The sequence below is a fragment of the Chamaea fasciata genome, unplaced genomic scaffold (assembly GCF_029207755.1).
Source record: "Chamaea fasciata isolate MVZ Bird 193981 ecotype frontalis unplaced genomic scaffold, bChaFas1.0.hap1 SCAF_2, whole genome shotgun sequence".
NCBI classification, from domain to species: domain Eukaryota; kingdom Metazoa; phylum Chordata; class Aves; order Passeriformes; family Sylviidae; genus Chamaea; species Chamaea fasciata.
Genome location: NW_027094087.1, coordinates 45,109,031 through 45,129,447, shown reverse-complemented (window position 1 = coordinate 45,129,447; position 20,417 = coordinate 45,109,031). Strand labels below are relative to the sequence as shown.

Below are 20,417 nucleotides of genomic sequence, written 5' to 3'. Positions count from 1 at the left end.
AGCATACTGTTCAAAATGTATAAAGTTTATTCAAGAACTCAGTTTCCAATTCTTGCAATTTCCTTTTGCATAAAGTTATATAAAGATAGACAAATGCAAATACTAAATGACTGTGAAACGGGAAAAAAGGCTTGTGTTTGGGCAGTCACCAGTGAAGTCTTTCTATCATTTTTCCACTGTGTAACAATTGCAACCAGTTGCAAGAACTGCTGTAAATAATTCTTCTTGAGGGAGTAAATATGCAAACAAATCAGTTCACTATGCTGGTAGTGATTTTTTTCTCTTCTCCATTTGGATAATACTTTTGGAAATAAACTAGAGAACTGCATACTCCTACTTCCCTGTGTGCTGTAATTTTCTGTTACTCTATTTTCTGCAGTTTGATTCAAGTAGAAGCAGTAATCTTGAAGTATTAAAGAGAGAGGGATAGACATCCACATAGAGATGATTCATGGTTCATGATTAATTTCATTATCAGAAATGAAAATTTAGTGATGGATGAACTATGTTGAGATTAACAGTAATTCAGATCGTAGCATTGGCTGATTACACTCTGGTGATTTAAGCATAAATTTTGTTTCTCTACTAACCACACCTAAAAGAAAAAAAATAGTGACAAGACATCACCAATCATGCTTTAAAAAATGTGCATAATACAAAAATGGAACAATACTTCTGATGTCAGTGTTTGTACATAATGAAAAGAAGAATGAAATTTAAGCAATGAAAAGGATCACGCTGGTGATTTGGGTGATGGCAGTGCTGAGGGTACAGCAGACCTTTTTAGGTTTTGGTACTACTCAGAATCCACCTGTGAACTGAAGCAAGTCCAGAAAATCTACCTCTACAAGAAGGGTGGTTGTTATTTCAGTGTCTAAATGAAGTGCTATTGTGTTTAATAGTGTTACCATCTAGGGGACTGCACCCTGATTTTCCTAGCTCTTTAGGAGTCAGGTTATTCTTGCCTGGAAAGCCTCAGTTTAATCCTTTGCTGTGAATTAATTGGCAAATTCACATTTGAAAATGTACCACCAAAACATAAGCTTAAAATGTGTAACTTAAAGGTGCTGTACTTCTATTGCTAGCAGAACAAGCAGATTTTAAATATTTTGTAGTATCTGGCTAACATTTAGGGGTTAGATTAGGTGAATTATTTGACACACCATGGAAGTGGGCATATGTTCCTTGATGTCAGAACAATGGCTGAAATTTCTAAGGACTCAGGTCCCAGTTCTGCTGTTAATACTACACCTGTAAGAGATTGGTGACACTACAGTTCTCCAAGTTACTTGTAGAAGCAGTTTTTAGGTATCTGGCACATTCAAGGGTATTTGCTGACCTTTATTTTAGTACTCATACTTTCTATTCAATGATTAAGCTAAGTCTGCTTGTGTTTTGGTTTGTAAAATCTTGTGCATGGAGCTGAAACCACCTAAACTGACTTCAAAGGAATACTGAAGACAGGTTTCTGTTAAAGCGTGCCTCAGCTGAGGGCTTAGCTGTAGAGATAGATATAGTCAAGGAATACAGTTGTGGAGATGAACATTTCTCTCCTTACGGCCAACAGCCTTGGACTCACTCCTGAAGACAGGAGTGAGTGAGTCTAAGCCCAAGAAAAGAGAATTTCAGATATGGAAGATGTGTGACTTCCTACTTCTCCTTTAGGCAGTGTAACAGCAGTTGGAGCACTCTCCAGATAACATGTGAAACCTTGCTTCACTCGCTTAAGTTCACCTAAAGTGTTTCCTACCTGTGCTACTGAAGCTCTGAATTTGCATTAATTGCTGAGGGCTCCACCCTGCTGCTGAAGGGCAGTTTCGGTTCTGTACATCAGACTCTCAGAGAAATTGCAAAGGCAACTCTTGAAGCAGGGACTGCCCCGGGCCTTACTACATTAATTGTGGAAAATGTTAACAGGGGACTCTTTCTCAGCTCAGGCTTTTGTCCGTACCTGGGGATCTCATCTGAGTGTTGGTTTTCTTCCTTTGTTCACAGGAGCCAAAGTAGCAGGTTTTTAAAAAGTTAGTGGTTATTTTGTCCTGATTCTTCTGTTTTAAGGATGATGATTAATTTTTTTTTTTCCAATAGGTGGATATTCATGGTTTACTATGGGTCAAAATCCTTCTGTAAATAGACACCAAGGCACTATGTGATAGCTCCTTCCCAGATAATAAGATCAAAAAGTATATACAAAACAGCATCAAAGGAATTAAAAACCCATGAGGTTTAAACAACAGACTACTAAATACAAATCTTGCTACCCAGAGGTGTGCAAACAATTTATTTGTGTTCAGTGCAACACTGTACAGGGGAATGGATCTGCAGTTGTGTTTCTTTACAAGGCCAATAAACGGTTTGTCAGCTCTGGAGAGCATTTATTTTGTATCCAAAGTCCTAATGTAAAAAATAGTAACAGTTCTACTCTCTCTGTTTGTGATGGAGTCCCACTCTGACAGGATCAGAAATGCCAGTCAACAGGTGCAGGTGAAAATGAAATATTCCTCTTAATTGAAATCTGTAGGCTACATAAAAGGATTTTTTCCCACTGCTCAAATAGTTCCTTGTGTCAGACAATCTGAAGACACTTTTTTTTTTTTCTTTTTACTAGTCCAGCTGGCACAACAGATTGCCTTGTTGAATTAGCATGTCCTAAAATAAAAAAGGATTTAAATTAATATGACAATACAGGCAGCAGAACAAACAATTGCTATTATAAAACACCAATGTATTTCTCTATTGTATAGTGAATGGATTTGAGACACAGAGAGGCCTTCATGACTTCTGGAGCTATTTGCATTAGTTATTTTTATATGAATCTTAATAAGAAGCAAATCAGCATAGTGTTGCCAAATTAAAATAGAAAGCTATTAGTAAATTAACATACTTTACACATAACTTATACCGCATTTTTCTATCTTGTGTTATTGCAAGAACAAAATTGCATAGACCATTTGCTGGCACTTTCTGAATTCTCCAAATAATGCTTTGTCTTACAAATAATTCAAGTAGTTCCCTCAATTTAATTTCACCCACTAACACAGTAAGTGTTTAAATGTAGTGAGAGGAAAAACCCACGGATTTCAAAAATATGAACAATGACATAATCATCTGACTGAATAATAGTTCAGAAAGGAAACATAATTGGTTTATTTTTTATGCTCTCTGTAAGGCTGTTTTCCAGGCGTTACTGACAAAACATGTAATTTGATTCAAGTCATTCTTCTGAAGTGGAAATGTCATTTGTGCTCTTCTTCCCCTTACACCCTGTATTCCAGAACTCTAGATGCAGGTTTGTTTCCTAAATTGTAAGTACTTTGTTTTTAAAATGCTGAAAAATACGCTTTCAGTAATGCTTTGTAGGAGTAATACAAAACTCAGATGCGCAAGGGGGTGTGCGGCCTTTTGGGGCGCCTCACTGGCACACTCTGCTGTATTCTTGGCAAGTGGAGCCCACGCCGGCCACTGACAAGTAGAGCTTTCCATCTGGACACACGCAGATTTCATAGAGCCCCTGAGAAATCCCGGATCCACCCCTTGCACCCTCAGGCAGCTTGGGCAGTCGCACGGTTTCAGCATCAAGCAAAAGCTGCGTGGGAAAAAGGGACAAAAAGGGGTTGTTGGAGATAATAAAGCAATAACATGCCATGAGATGAGTTGGATTTGGCTAAGCAGAGGCTTAAGAATGGCCTTTACACAGGACTTGTTATATACAAAGTTTCTCTGAGCCATAGGCTCTTGGCAGACATAAACACAGGACAGGAATAAGCTGGTGCCCACCCTCTTCTTAGCAGAGAACTAGTGAAGTTCAACAGGGCCAAGTGCAATGTCCTGCACCTGTGCTGGGGCGATGCCCAAAATGGGGATAACAAGCAGAGTGATGAATGGATTGACAGAAACCCTGAGGAGAAAGATGTGGGAGTATTTATGAATGAAAACCTATGCTGCATCCAGCTCTGTGCCCCCAACATAAGAAAGACATGGGCCTGTTGAAGTGAGTTCAGAGGAGGGACACGAAGATGCTCAGATAGATGCTCCTCTCCTATGAGGAAAGACTGAGAGAATTGGGATTGTTCAGCATGGAGAAGAGAAGGCTCTGGGGGAACTTCATTGCAGCCTTTGAGTAATTAGATGGGGCCTACAAGAAAGCTGGGGAGGGACCCTTTATCAGGGATACTGGTTTTAAATTGAAAGAAGATAGATTTGGATTAGATATAAAAAAGAATTTCTTTCAGCAGTGAGGCACAGTAACAGGCTGCCCAGAGAAATTGTGGATGACCCATCCCTGGAAGTGTTCAAAGCCAAACTGGATTGATCTCTGAGCAGCCTGGCCTAGTTGCAGGTGTCCCTGTCCATGGCAGGGGAAGTTGGACCTGGATGATCTTTAAGGTCCCTTCCAGCACAATTCACTCTATGATTCTAAGGTAAGTGACAGGGCCCATGCACAGAACAGCAGGACAGAAGCACTGCTCTGGAGCCAGGTCTTTCCTAGCCTCGGTGCTGAGGCCTCACCGCGCAGCCAGCTGGTTAAGGATGGAGATGGGCCGGTCTATAGTTCCTGTGTGGAAGAAGTGGCACAGTACAGCCTTGCAGAGGGGATAAATAGGCTGCTGCATGTTGCCTGCTGTTAATGACGTCTGCAGAGCTTCACTCCTTAATTTTGCCACTCTGGGGCTGTGTCTGCTTTGGAGCCAAGATTCCCCACAGGGGTGCCTGGGAATCACTGGGCTAGTGGGGAGCTAAGCAGTATCCAAGTTTTATTAGAAAGCATTTCTCTAAGCTAATACAGCATTATGTCCGTTGGTAGTATTATTTACACAGATACAAGTTTTATTATTGGCACTATTAATTTTAATATCCTGCCACCTAAACCTGAGGAATTAAATTAATAGAACTTGGAAAAAAAAAGACTTGAAGTTATAGTCACACAGAAGATCAACCACAGTTATGGAAAAGAAGGGCTTGTACTCACCACGCCATCACTGCTATGTAGTTTGATATCCATCTGGGAAAGAGCTTCAATATTCCCAGCTTGTGCTTTGATATTAATTCCTCGTGGTGCATCCATGCTCAAAGATCGAGTTGGTGATTCCAGCCTAAAAACAGGAGCAGGAAATTGGACAGTAACACAATCTCATACATTCCTTTATTTTAGAAAAATAAGTAAACATTGAACAAGCCCTTGCAGACTCTTGCCGGAAGTCATATAAAAGGTGCAGCTTCCCTTTTCTTCAATCAGACTTGAAAAAGGAGGCAGCTATTTCAAAAATCAACAAAGCATCCCAAATGAAAAATATAGATTTTTTCATAATACAAATGTGATTTATATATTAAATATGTATTAAATAATACATAACTACAGATTATTTCAGTAAAACAGTAACAATCTATTAACCTGAAAGCCAGTTTTACATTAGTTAGTTTCAATTTGTTTTCATTTTTTACATAATAAGACATTGAAATAAATACAATTAATGCAGTCTGGAACTTGTTTTAATTAATGAGATTTTTGACTCTGCAATTAATTGGACCAAGATATATGTGTGTGTGTTGTTTAACTAGATGACATCTGAAACTTAAAAACTGTTAATTTGAAATAAAAATTATACAGTGTAACAAACAGGGAGTTGCAAACCCTGCAATGCCACAAGATGGCAGGAAGGCACTGTATTATCTGAGTAATCACCTCGTTGGATCAGCTCTGCAGGAATAATGATTTTTTATTTTTCAAAGTGATAAGGCTTTGTTTCTTCAGAATTTTGGTATCATTTCCATGCTGAGTAGCAGGGATAGAAGTACTAATGAAAAATCACAAGAAGGAAAGAAAAAGCCCAATCCTAGCAACAAGTTAGTGACTACATTGCTTCTTTTGACCATTACCTAGAACTGCTTCATCTGGAGGCACTGCAGGATCAGAATTGATAACTGTTAGGTTTTTACCCTGAATATGCTTTCACCCTTCCTGATGACATCAGCCAACACTAAACAGGTGAATATGAAGGCTAGAGAAAGTGAGACAATTGGTGGTCCCTGTTTACATCTGTGCTAGCTTTCCTATTCCCTGGACACATACCAAAGAATGTGGGTTGCATCCACACTGCAGAACACAGACACACTTATTCACAAGCCTGCATGTTCTCACCCACTGTGTTTTCCAGAAATGTAGAGGGTTCTCTGTGTGTGTGTGTGTGTGTGTGTGCATGCACTCCCAGGAGATGCTGTGTTGGCTCCACAGGTGCTCCACAGCTGCCAGTCCGGGCGAGTGGAAGCTGTGCCCAAGCAGGTCCTCTACTGGGAATGCATTGCGTAGTGAGTCCAGACTCTTGACTGCCAATCATTGGCAGAAATTAGCTGTCTAATTTACTGAGCCTCTTTCAATTCTTCCTTTTCTTTTTGTTTCCCTGTTACTTCATTAAAACCAGAATGTAAAAGAAGGCAGTTTGTGCTTGTGAGAAAGTTCAGCTGTATCTTCAAATTCTGAAGACGCTAAATCCAGTTGATAACTTAAAACCTAAATCCGTGATATCTAAGCAGTCACTGAAACATCATTTTTTATCCTCAAATCTGAAAATAGCTCAGGCAACATTGGCTTATCACTGCTGGCCAGAGTTAGCAGAAGATTCTATCTTCTCTGATCTTCAAAGGTCCCTTCCAACCAAAACCATTCTACAACTTTATGTTTCTATGATCTGCCTCTCTGTGACACCTCCTGGGTTCATCACCTTCAATTAGTTTAAACTCCAAACTGATAAATAAATAAAATACTAACAATGAGTAAATGCATCATGGCCTCATATTGAGACCATATCTGTAAAATAATTTAATGCCTCTTCCATGAACCTGAGATAGCACAAACTTCTGTCATGATCATGCTGTGTACCAGGCCATGAGTACAAATTTATTCTGCATCAGACAACCCATATAGTATTAGTAGTCTTTATTAAGCAGTGTTTGGAATTGAACAGCTTTTGTATGAATTCTTCCCTTAGATCTCTACATTAACACCTCTATGAAAAAGAAAACCAGTTCTTCCCTGAGTGATTAATGTGGGAGGTCTGCTTCATGGGAATATTTTTTAGTGCACATTTGTATGCATTATATACTGAAAAATTAAAGTTTCTATTTTCAATCTTTTAGTATATTTTCATAAGTTAGTGTCAAAGTAGTTAAATATAATTTTGCCATAGTTTGTCTTAACAAAAAGCTTTAAACTCTGAAATAGCTCATGTTCTTTCCGTAAAGTATTTCACGTACATAAGCAAACTACATACGTAGGCATAAATTTTTCGTTTTAAACTCCATTGAATATTACAAGACAGCAGACTGGGACAAATTTTTGAGAGTATATCAGACCTGGAGTTTAAAAAGCAATCAAACATGAGAGAAATATTTCTTACTTTTGACAAAAATTAATGCTGGCATGAAGCCTACAGACTTCGGAAGCACTTAGAGTTATAATATGACATACACATAATTTAAATTACATTGCAGAATTACATTTGCTATATTAATCACAAACCTAAATTTCTGCTGTTTATGCAGGCCCTATTTCTAGATTAACTCAGCCTGGATTTGCCTAATTAAGCACGTCATTGAAGCTTCCTGGCAATGCAAACTGTTGTGAATCAGTGACGTGAACTGTAACGTGAGATTCTAGCAAAGGCAAGAGTCAATAACACTAATGATGCATTTCTTTGTACAGTATTCAAAGGCTCCGTGTCTGCAGTCCAGATGTACTCAAAAGGAAATGGACACCTAGTGTAGAAACAGCCTGAGTTGAACCTTGACTTTGAATGTCCCTTCTCAGTCCCCACATTGATGTGCATCCTTCAGGTGTCCTGGCAAAACAAGAATTCAGTTTGTTTGCAAATGATGGAGGGTGCTTGGAGAATAAGAGGGAAGAAATTATTTGTCTTAGAGTTTTGGTCACTTTATAGTGTCTGAATTTGTGCATAACAATGATGAGGGAATAGGGAATATACTGTTATCAGTCACTATCTCTCTTTAAAAACTTACAGACACGTAAATTACATTTAAGATTAAGTGAATGATCTTTACCATCTAGGGGAATTAATCTATGTAATGTGCTGTCCTAAATGTGACATCTGTCCCAGCCTCTATTTCACTTGGGAAGATGGATTCTGTACTTATGAGTAGTTTCTAGGTACTGTGGTAGCTGCCAGGGTCAATTAGCAAGGGGTGTGGTGCAAGAGAAATTGATCTGGGCAGCACAACATTTGATGCCAAGGACCTGACAGCCCATTATATGTGCCCCGAGGAGTACTCTAGACTAGCTGTTGCCAACTGGATGCCCAGAAAGACTGGAGCACATTAGGTGTTCTCAAAGAGATCACAACTTTCAGATTAGTTTAACACAAAAGTTACACGTCACCCTGTCCATGTACCCCAAACAGTTCCACAATGAAAATCAAGATGTGGAGAGCCCAGGCCATTGGAAGATTTCCCTCAAAAGCATGTTTCTAATTTGAATTAAGACACTCAAATAGACATACCCACAGATTGTAAGGCAATGCAAGCCACACCTGGGCCCACTTGCAGAATAGTTACTTTGCCTTGCTCCCCCCTTCACTGCAATGACTGCAGCCTGAGAGACTGCACTATGTCAGCCTGTGAAATGCAGGGAGGGGTGAGGGAATAGGTGGTCCCTGGTAGTATTTTACAGCTGTCATTTCCTGGATATTGGTTCTCCATAGTCCATTGCAACTAAAGCAATTGATTACAGCAAAGATAATATTTTCATTGCTGTCTTCTTCCTTCTTGGTAAGAGTTCCAGGAGTCAACTATACTGTCTTGTCTGGCTCCCAAAGAAATTTGGTATAGGGCTGTACTAAATAATTCATGAAGGACTGTGTGAAAAATATTCTGAGGGATTCTCAACAACATCCAAGCTCTGGATCTGAAACTATCCCAACAACCTAAAGGCTTGGAGATTTCCCTTTTCCTATAAGCATGTTGCTAACTTGCAGAGATTCCAGATCACCAGAAATTGCTCATTTGGCTGTGAGGGAGGATGTGAGGGCAGCCTGCAGCAGTTCTGGTAAAGAAGAAGGTGGCACTGCCTGTGCATGCTGCAGGAATATTGATCTCTTTTTTCATCCTGGTCTGGCAGGAGTCAGAGGGATACTTTACAGATCTTTTAAGTACCACAAGACACTAGAAAGCTGGTTCTAGCACTGAAGAAAGAATACCACAAGTTTCCTACTGCAGTTTGGGGTTGCTTGACCCTTTGTGCAATTGTACCCTTGGGTAATTTTTTATCCTTTCCTTATGACTCCTTTTTGACCTTTCCAGCTCATGAGTCACCATCTCTCCTGAATCCAATGGGAAGAGAATTCCATAGTATGACCTTAGACAGACGTTGCCCATCTGTATGCATTCTTCCCAACACCTATCTAAGGAAGATCAGGGTTACTATAACTGGAGTGAACAGGTCCAGGATCAACACTATCTCAAATATTGCAGTGCACCCAACAACTGTGCATCCCTGGAAGTGTCCAAGGTCAGGCTGGACAGGGCCTTGAGCAACATGGTTTAGTGGAAGGTGTACCTGCTCATGACAGGGGGTTGGAACTACATGATCTTTATGCACCCTTTGCAACCCAAACCATTTTGGGATTCTATAATCAAAACATCTTTTTCACATCATCAGGTAAGGAAAAGACCCTCATATACTTTTGGTGTGCAAAAAGAAATCCGGCCATGAACACCTGCCCCAGAGCTCATCTGACTTTGCAAAGGTTAAAGGGGAACAGAAATTAAATTATGCAATGACTAGAGGTCGTGGAGCAAAGGATGAATAGAAAAGGCAAGAAAAGAAGAGGAAAAAAAAAACAACATGAGGGAAAAAGGGGGAAAAGGAAAATCTTTAACCTGTCAAGGGACTAATGTTTTGAAAAGCAAAAAAGCAACCTAGAGGATTTTGTGGGCTTAATTGGCCTTGGTTCTCTGTAGATGTCTACTTTGAGCCCTGCTTTTTGACTGCATGTTAACCTTTAAAGGCAATAGGAGTTTATTGACTTTTTGATTAGTCTGAAAGCAGACTAATTCCCCAGCCATGCAGCTAGACATTGTAAGAGAGTAAACCATAGGCAGAGCATGCAGTAGTCACACAGGAAAAAGAGATTGTCAGCATTTATTTAAGGTGCAGTACACACAATTTCAAACCATGTCCTTTCTTTATGAGGAAGATGGATTCCTCTTGATATGAGCTGAGCAAAACTGGGCTGGAATTCTAGAGGTGGAGAGTGAGGAGCAGGTAAAGAGTAACGCCTACTGCCAATCCCCACCCATATTCACTTATCTCCCAGCAGCTTGCTGTTCTGAGGTCCGGTTAGTGGGGAGGGAGATCAGGATGTAGCAAGACTATGATTACCCAAGCTGGAGGATCTTGGTGTTCTGCCTTGTGGCTTTTGGTTGCTTGCCAGAAGGTCCAAAGGCAAAGAAGGACAAAACAACAGGACTGATATCTCAGTCTCGATATATGCCTCATTTCTGTATTTTGTAAAAGCATTTTCTTTGGAACGGCTCCTAAAATTACATCTCCTTGCAAAGAGGAAAAATGAGTCTCACAGCTTATTCCAGCAACCGTGCTGATCCTGAGGACACGGAAGTATCATTATTCAACAGTAAACTGTGATAGCTCTTACTGAATGTCAAAGAACAGAAAATACTAATGACTCATTAAATCTTCCCCGATCAGTTTCTCCATAATGAAAATATAGCAGTTACTTAGTCAAGCCTTAGCACAAAATTCTGATTTGACATAACTTCTATAAATCTTTCAAATGCTGACTGATTTTTCTTTCTAAAATGTCCCACTTTACATCACACTTATTGAATTCCTTCCTTTAGAGATGGAATAATCACTTCCCACCTGGATGATATTGTCTTCCATATTGCCTTCATTCACTTTGATATTTTAAGTCTGAACTTCCCTGAGTTAAACTAAATGAAACGTAATGAGAAAAATTGACTGAAAAACTGCATCCATTTTTTTTCTAACTTAGTGCAAAAAAATCATTTTCCAAGGATTATTGCCCCTGGGAGTTGCCTGAACTAGGACGCATATTTCATTTCAGAAAGACTAATGTCACTATCTACAGCTCCTATATACTGAATACTAAGTTAATTTATTATTTATGCCACAATAAAATGTAATATGCAAACCAGTATGTTTTTAATGAATCAAAATTTAACAGCACTTATCTTAAATTTTCAAAGGAGAACATTTAATAATTTTCTGCCAAGTGAATCTGGCTCTTCCACTGCAGAAAAATTTACAGGAAAACATAGAGTAGCATGAGATATGGCTTTATATTAAAATTGTGCTTCCAACAACTCAAATAAAGTGTTTGTTCCAGAAATAAAAAGATCACCAGTCTCTTGTGAAAATACAGAAAAGCTGTCTGTTCACACTGAGAAAACACATAGCGTACAAGTGAATTCAGAGAAACATACTATGAAAATATCTGTTCAGAGGCAAGCGTATGTACATAGGAATTCCATTAGAGAAAAATTATTTGGCTGGAATATAAGCAGCTGTTCGTAAAGCACCTCATTCTTCCAGGAATTCTGAAGCTTTCATAAAATTCTTCAGTGACCCTATGTTGTAACTTAAAGACTATAAAATGATAGACCAATCTGTTCTAATTTGATTTTAAAAGTAACCTTTGTTTCTTGATTCTTCTGCTTTTGCTTAAATGCATTAATGAAAATTTCATTTTGGAAGGTTCATATTTTGCCTCCAATCACTTGGGGAGGTCTCAAAATGTGCTGTGCTTTGCTGACAGTTTGTAACATCTCTGACCTCTGAAAATAGACAGAAATGTACCCTGTAATGCAATGAAACATCCCAAATACTTTAATGGAATGGAGAAATCAAGAAACCAGATCACAAATACTCACTAGGCTCAAATAAGCAACCTGTAGGGAACGCATTCTCTAAAGCTAAAACGATCTTGTAATGGCCTTTTGGAAAATTGAGCCTCTGCAGTAATGGATCTTAGCTCTTTATGCTTTTTATGTTAAGTCAATCATTGTATGGAAATAAAATAAAAAATTAAGCAGGTTCTATTGTAAGTTTAATTTTCCATAGATCAATTAATCCATTTATCCCTATTTATTCCTATATTTAAATATTTTATCCACTGACTTAATACAAGCTTATAGCTCAAAGATCTTGGATATGGAGTCAAGTGTGTTACATGCCCTACTGCTGCATCAGGGTGTCTAACTTTTACATATTCCAACACTAGAGATGCAGGACCCAGGAAACCAACCTGGACTGTGTTCCTCTAGTGATGTCTGTGCTAAGGACTCTATGAAAGAAAAGCACTAAGAATAAAAGGCTTTTATCCTCTGTTGTGCTTCAGGCTGCGGGCAATCTGATGACCCCAGATTACAAGAGAAGAGAGATTGTGCTATTTTCGTGATACATATTGGAATATTCATAGGCTTTAAGAAAAAAGTCAGTTACAGGAGGACATTGGAGATGAGTGTGCAGTGTAGGAGAGAAAACCAGAAAAATGTTCAGAACAAGAATTGCAGGAGCCAAGGGAACAGCTGTAGAAGATAATAAATATAAATGTAAATACCAGGGATGCACAATTATCAATATTAGTATAGAAAAGAAATCTGAATTTGATGTAGAAGATACATAAAGGGTTTTGAAGGAAGAAGAGATTCAGAAATTTGATGGCAATGAAAACACTTAGACTTACTTGAAATTTTTTAAGTCTTTAGTGAATATAAGACAACCATGGATTTCTACCAACTAAGAAAGGATACTTCTTTTAGGTAAATATGATGGTGTCATGACTTTCCTGAAAAGAAGAAGTCATAGCATGGCTGGGGCCTCCGAGCTAATTATTAGCTTGGAAGGACTCATTACCTCATGCCTGATATCAAACAAGAACCAGTAATTGACAGCATTTTCTAATCCTAGTCACATGATAATATAACCTATGATTAGCAATTTAGATGAATTTATGAAATACTGGGTTCCAAGTGGAAAGCTGTTATTCTGTAATTTGAACCTTTCCCAGCGCAGTGCTTCGTTTCTTATGATGAATTTTCATTTCTTCAGACCTTAACATGGCGTTCTTGGTAAGTGCACAATTTCTAAAGAAATGCCACTGATCCCCCATGCATCCTTCAAAATTAATAGAAAGAAAGAACTAGTGCTGGAGCATAACTAATCTGCTCTGATTTAGATAGCTCTGTAAAATGCTCTCCCACTACCTGTTGCCTTGCACCAAAAGTGATGAGATGTGGTACAGGTATCTACATCTAGATGTCCAAATAAATTGAATCAATTCCACCTGAACATCAGCCCAAACAGTTCTAACTCTCTGGGGCCATGCTCCAGGAATATTAGTTTCTGTGTGGGTGGCTTGTGGGACGATCCCTTTCCACTTCAGTAAATGAATGATTGATTTTGCTTGCAGAAAGAGGAGTATTCTAAACCTAGGTGGACATCTGAGATGTATTTGCTTATTATGGGCACACAGAGGTCCTCTAGCTTTGGACTCAGTTGTATGAATGCAGCCTAAATATGTAAGAGATGAATGGTAACCAGGAGTGTGCTGAACCATCAGCTAAATCACATGAACAATGAAGAGATAATTTAGAATCAGCAAAAATGTTAGGTACATGCAGATGAAGGAGTTTTTGTACATTTTCAGTTTTTAGTCCTACTCCATGTGCATAGGAAGCACAGTTGATTTTTAAATAAATAAATCTACTGTTTTTTTTTTTTTTTAGCTCATTTTGTCTTATGCTAAAAATAATCAAGGATAATGATCAAGGGCAGAACCCCAAGGCAATGCATTCCTTTTGGGTGCCATTCTTAAATATTGGGAGTATCTGCTGGTCTTGAAGGTGTCAACTGGTGTTTTCTTTAGCATATTTTTCTTTTATTTAAATAAAAAAATCTTATCATACCTTTATTTCTTGTAACAGACCGTGTTCCAAGTTAGTATTGTATTTATGTTGTAAATCTGAAATGCGTGGCAGCAGATGATTCCAGTAAAGCTCAGTTATGAGATTCTGGATTCAAGGGAATTGTTCAGCATAAACACAGCAGGCACTAACACTGCTTATGGTTTAGGGGGATATCTCTGTGCACAAGCACAATCACAAAGCCAGATTTGAATAACAGATGTTTCCAGCTCCCAACGTTTTGGTTAACAGATTTTTTTTTTTTTAATGTAAGCCACATAAAAGAAGTGTTCAAAGTTCTAGAACAAATGCATTTATATGCTCTCTAAAAAAAGAATAAAACAGTTCCCAGTTTTAATGGCACTTTGAAAAGGCTCTAAAAGCAATTTAAAACAACATTTATAATGTATTCCAAAACACAGGAGATATGATTATCGCAGAGTACTTATTTGTTTACTAGTTCCCCATCTATTTTAATTTTTGAGGTGTTTTTTCCTGTTTGCCCACTGTCACTCAAGCCAGAGTTGCTGAAGGAATGAAGACTAAAGATAAGACCGAGACATATTAAAATAGAAGCTTCTCTCAAGACTGACAGCCATGATGAAGAGTGGTAAGAGCTAATTCAAAAGAGGTCTCGGTGATGACCTCAATTTTATGATATGCTGACTCTCCAGGTAATTAAAAATGACCAAGGCTCCAGTGAATGTGATTAAATCTGGCACATCACAGATGTTTCCAGCATAGCTATTTTTTTCAAATTACTTTAATAATATTATAAAATAATGTCTTGTATTATAAAATTTTAATTTCATATAATAACAGCACTTGCATCATTGTTGTAAAAAATGTGTTAGCATTTTCCTTATGGTTAGTTCCATAAAATTATTTTCCAGGTTGAAATTTGCTATGCCTTTCTTTTATACATATCTCAAGAAACTTTTTATTTAATATGCTGAAACATAGCAAGATTTCAAGTAACTGGAGTTCTTCAGTACCTGCTGTTTATAGTGTCCCCATGTTCTCCATGAAAACAAACACTCAAGTGAAGAGGCTTTGCTGAAGAGGAGGTCATACCCTTTCCTTCTTGTGATTGTTAGTACAGTGGCTGGATGTGCCACACTGTCATCAGATTCCTCACAACTGAAGTATCACAACTGTGCACACAGTCTGAGGGAGAGGGGAAAGAGTGAGTAGTGATGGTGTACATCTGAAATGCATCTTGGAAAAGTTACCCTTATCAGGAAACGCTTCCTTTTCCTTTTCCAGTGCTTGCCATGCCCACATCCTTATGGTGGGTGTCTCCTGTTTCATGCCTCCTCCCCAGTTCTCTTGATATATGTGCAGATACGTATGTAGATGAAAGATAATGTAAGGAATGATCTGCTCAAGTCAGTATTACAACTTGGGTCAGTGACAGCACAACCAGGCTTACAAACAGGGCTCCAGGTGGTCATCTCCAAGGTGGTGTCTACAACTGTGACAATCACTAACAGTTTTCACAGTGCTTGTGCTCTGGTGGAATATGCTGTAATCACTGATGACAAGTTCACTTTAGCAAACTCACTGTGCAGTCTGACATTGTCATGGACCCAGTTAAACAGGTGCATTAATCATTACAGCTTTGCTCTTTGTGCTACTGACATAAGCAGCCATGGAAAATACCTAAATGACTGCCCCATACAAGCAGCAGAAACAACTTTTATTGGTTTTAATGTGTTAAATGACATCTCTGAAAAATTGAGGCTTTAGGAAGAAAATCAGCCACGTGACTGGAGCAAGTGAAAATCATTTATGACAGTGCTTGCAAAATTCTTTTCACTTTAGGACTAACATTTACAAGTAAAATCACTATTTACAAGACAACCAGATGTGATGTAGTACGCAAGATTTTGCTTAAAAAGTTTTTTTAAAATATCCAATTCAGAAATGCTTCTGAAAAGGTGATCAACATGATGCCCTGTACTATCCAACCCTTCTAAACTACACCTTTTTATATGTTTGAGTCCATCAGATGAATGGAAAGATATTCTTTAAAGCTTCCAAAAGACATATTTGATGGTGTTCTTAATTAACCTGATTATGAAAAGTATATGAATGCAGATTTAAATATATCAAATTAAGGCCAGGGCTCATAATATTACACTGCAGTAGAGATACCTCACTAGTCAGGGAGCAGAGGTGCCTTGCAAACACTGAATCATAACCTCAGTCTTACTTTCCATTACGTAATTCATTCTCTTCTGACTGACTGGGCTTTTGGTTTATATAATGAATGCAAATCAAAATGACTGTACTTCAAATAGTTAGATGATATTTTTAGGCAACTAGCATGTAAGCATTAGTATTACAACTATGATTAAACAATTATTTGGCAAATGCTTTTCCTCTGGTTACCTTCTATACATTTCTCTAGATTTCCTTCATAATTCTTACTCATACAGCCATAAAACTCCACAAATTCAATTTCCAGCTTTCTCTCTGTCTTATTACACAATTTAACCATAGCAAATACTTCAAGTGCAAAAGGAAAAAATCATATCAATAAGAAATGGAAAGGACAAAAATAAGACTTCAGACAGAATCTGAGAGAAGTAGAAGCCATAACTCCACGAGTAGAGTTTTTGGATGCCACAGAATAAATATAAAATTAAAGGGTATATGTCAATTATGGGAAAAGTCTACCATCAGTACACTAATTTACCCTAACTAGATACCTAGAAACCATACAATTTGCCTTCAAATTATCAGTACTGTAACATGTCAGTCACATACCAGCAAATATATTTCTTTATGCTTCTAAGTGTTGGACAGGTATTTCACTTAAATATAAAACAATGTTTCTTAAATTAAACATTTAACATTTAAAGTTTTAACATTTAAAGTTAATATTAAACATTTAAAGTTTTATTTAATAGCAGTATTATACATTTGTTTAGAATACATCAGTTTCCCTGGGAAATATTGAAATATTTTCAGCATATACCCATAAACCATTAAATATACCCATATTCTGGTAACATATATCTCTCTATAAATTTATAATCATACTCAGACAAAAGTTGACTCTCTGGAACAGTGATATCATACCTATAGTGCTTTCCAAAATCAAGGTAGCGGAATGATGTGAATCATTCTGAACTTGGATGTAAACCCTCAGTTAAAGGACTGTCAGAATACCACAAGCTGAGTGTACTAAAAGTGATTTCCCACAGGATTTGTGCTCAGAAGGCAGAGCTGCTGGCTGTCAGACAGCCATACATGGCAAATATGAGAATGAAGATAGTTGTCTTAATAATGTCAGAGAAGTCATAAGCATTATATTCATTATTCATAATATACAGTTAGTTGATAAATGGAAAAATGCCACATTCGTAAGCACATTTTTTAAGTTTGGGAAATGCAAATGCTCAGCTCAGAAACATTGTTTTGAGATTTAAAGAGTTTTGTTGATCCACTGTTTTCCCTTAGAAAACCTGAAGCCGTGTAGACCACAAGAAGCAAATGGTATCAAACTGAGAAAACTATGTATGAACTCCATGTTATTCAAGGATACAGAATTTAGGAGGAATACAGGAATAGGCTAAATAACAAGAAAAGCTGTAAGAAAAGCTGTTGTAAGTTATCAGAAAAATATGTTAGCATCAGACTGGAAAAATGTCTAGACTTAGACACCAGTTTTCAAAGAGACTGTTATTTGAGAACAGGGGATATAAAAAGGTATGTGTGCTGCCATGAAACTCTGGATAACAACAGAAGAGGTTACTTTGAGTACTTAACATGAAACCTCGGGAAAAGATGGCTTCTAGGGAACTGTTATAAATGTCTCTGTCTACATTATTTAGTTCCAGTAGTTGTTACAGGTTTATGACCTACATTTTGGGTCACAAGGTACGTGTCTAAACATGACCTTTCCTAATTCTGATTAAATTCAGGTTTTTCTGGGAAGCAAGACACCTGTTTTCCATTAAAACTTTGTTGTGATCCAATTATAGGTGTCAGCCAAAAAAATTCTTGGGAAGTCCCAGGAGACCCGACTGAGGCAAGTTCTCAAGGTGCCAAACACACACTAAAGTCCAAGGCCTCGTGATGAGCCATGGAAAAGGCTACAAAATAGCTTGGCAGGAATAAAGAGCTGGATCGTGGCAACCACTGACATATTTCTGTTCTCACTATGACAATTGGCTGTTTTCAACCAGGTGCCTCCTCAGTGGTATTTGTCTGGGAAGGATATTTCCCGGATATATCCAAACCTCCCTGTGACTGTAAACATGTCTTGGAGATGTCTGTTGGACACTTATTACATGCAAGGCCCCATTTTTAGGTGTCTACTGGGTCCTAAAGTCTTAAAAATTTTTGCAAATGAAAACAGTGTATCTTATTTAGATATGAGAAGGCCATTAAAGAAATTAAAAAGTAGGCAATGTTAATTTAAACTTAGGAAAGCTACAATCTTGAAATGTAGATTTCGTTCTCTTAATTCTTTCTGCCAGTTGGAAGCAAGTGAAAGCACATCTCCTTTTCTTTATGAGTGAGCCATAAATTTGATCTTTTAGACTGAAAAGGACTCTATAATTTTTCTTCAAATTATAAATGAAAAGACAGTTACTGACCAATGCAGTACAATTGCCTTGCTCTGTCTCCATAACTTAGCTATAAAATGACACATTCTAACGCACATATCTCTTTGTTTCCAGAAAATGCAGTCTATCTTGAAATTCGGATTTGGACAAGAAAGCCAGCAGAATGTGTAATTCAGAGGCCATTTGTTTCAGCCTTGTTTGAAATCCTGCTCTAATCTGAATGACAGAGAAAGAATGTGGCCCGTGTTCCTATGACACAACGAGCATTAAGAGCTTTCCAGTCAGCTCCTGGAAACTTGCAACTTCATTTGTAGTGGATGGGTTTTCTCAAAACATTATTCCCCACATTTAATGCTGCAGACCATGGCACTTTATAACACATTCATCCAGCATATCACATCCACACAGCACAGCACAACCACTGAAGGAAAAATAAAGAAAAAATAGGAGAAGATTAATAGATGGTGAAAGTGTGGAGAAAAGGCTCAAAGTAAGCAAATACATTATATTAACTCAGTACTCACTACCCTAACCTGGAAAGGAAGCATATTCAAATCTAAAACAGGAAAGTCATACTTAAAATTGCATTTTAAATTTTCATATTGAAGTGCTTTTTAGTGGGTAGGTACCAGTATTTTAAAGTGTGGAATGAAATGGAATATTTATGAAGCATTACAAAATATCCATTTTTTGGTAAACTTGTCTGAGCTCCTTCACAACAGAATGCATGAATTTTGTTTATGCTGACATTTAAGATTACCCTTGAAAGTAACCTTTTCCCAGCTTGACAAAATGGTCTTCTCTGCCTACATCTTCATTTACCATCTGCACTGCAGACCAGTGCATTTTCTTCTTAAACCTCTCCAGAAGTCCCTCATGAAAAAAATGAAATCATTGCCATCTCTGCTTTCAAACTTGACACTGGTTATGACAGAAAAAGAAAATAAAGGACTAAGGCATCCTGAACTGCTCTGGGTAAAGGCCTAGCAGGATAGGAGAGAGAAGAGGGATATTTTACAAGGGCATGTAATGATAAAACAAGGAGGAAAGATTTAGATTAGATATTGGGGAAAATTTCTTTTCTGTGAGGATAGTAGGGCACTGGAACAGGATGCCCAGAGAAGTTGCGGATGGTGGAGGTGTCCAAGGTCAGGCTGGGCGGGACTCTGAGCAACCTGGTCTGGTGGGAGGTGCCCATGGCAGGAAGAGTTGGAACTTGATGATCTCTAAGGTCCCTTCCAGCCCAGGCTATTCTATGCTGGCACAAGTGAGTGGGGAATACATTCCACAGTCTCATGACCAGAAAATCAGTTTTCTTAGGGTTAAGCTAACTCAGTTTCTAGCACAGGTGTTTAGCAGCTCTGGATTCATGTCAAATATAGTCACAAGTGTGTCAGTGGCCATACTGCTAGTTCCCTGACATCACAATAATTACTAGCAAACTTCTGTTAATTCTGGAAAAATCTGTACTTCCCACTATTTTAAGTTAACCAGACAGAACTGAGCGGGATTTTATGTATTACATTTGAACTCTGCTAACAAATAGCAACATTCTAAATCAAAACTTGTGTTTATAGCTGACATGGTAAAAGTCACTGAAGTAGTAAGCTGTGAAGTAAACTCATCCCTGAGGGAGAACTTAAGGAACACTTTGAATTAAGCTCGGTGTTTTCCTTCCTACTGTTATCCTAGTTCAAAAAGAGGTAGAAAAATTATACTAACAATAGTTGTATGCAGTGAGGAACATTGTAACTGTTGTTAAACAAAAGTTCAAATATGAACTTAAAATATAACAGCGCATAACAAATGTAGAATAAAAATATATTAAGCCTATTAAAATATTAATTATGCATTTGAAGCAACATAACAGCCACAGAAGAA

At 37.9% G+C, this 20,417-nt stretch overlaps 1 protein-coding gene across 6 annotated transcripts in view; it reads right to left on the bottom strand.

Annotated features, from left to right (window-relative positions):
* Positions 1-4: 4 nt before the first annotated feature.
* SGCG (sarcoglycan gamma) overlaps positions 5-20,417 on the bottom strand; it is a 107,838-nt gene continuing 87,425 nt past the window's right edge. For all 6 annotated transcript variants that reach the window (XM_066175873.1, XM_066175872.1, XM_066175875.1 and 3 more), the window contains 2 exons: positions 4,970-5,093; positions 5-3,586 (listed from right to left, as the gene is read on the bottom strand). In XM_066175873.1, coding sequence (XP_066031970.1) covers positions 3,413-3,586; positions 4,970-5,093 — 298 coding nt within the window. In that variant the 3' untranslated portion in view covers positions 5-3,412. The remainder of the gene's footprint in view (positions 3,587-4,969; positions 5,094-20,417) is intronic.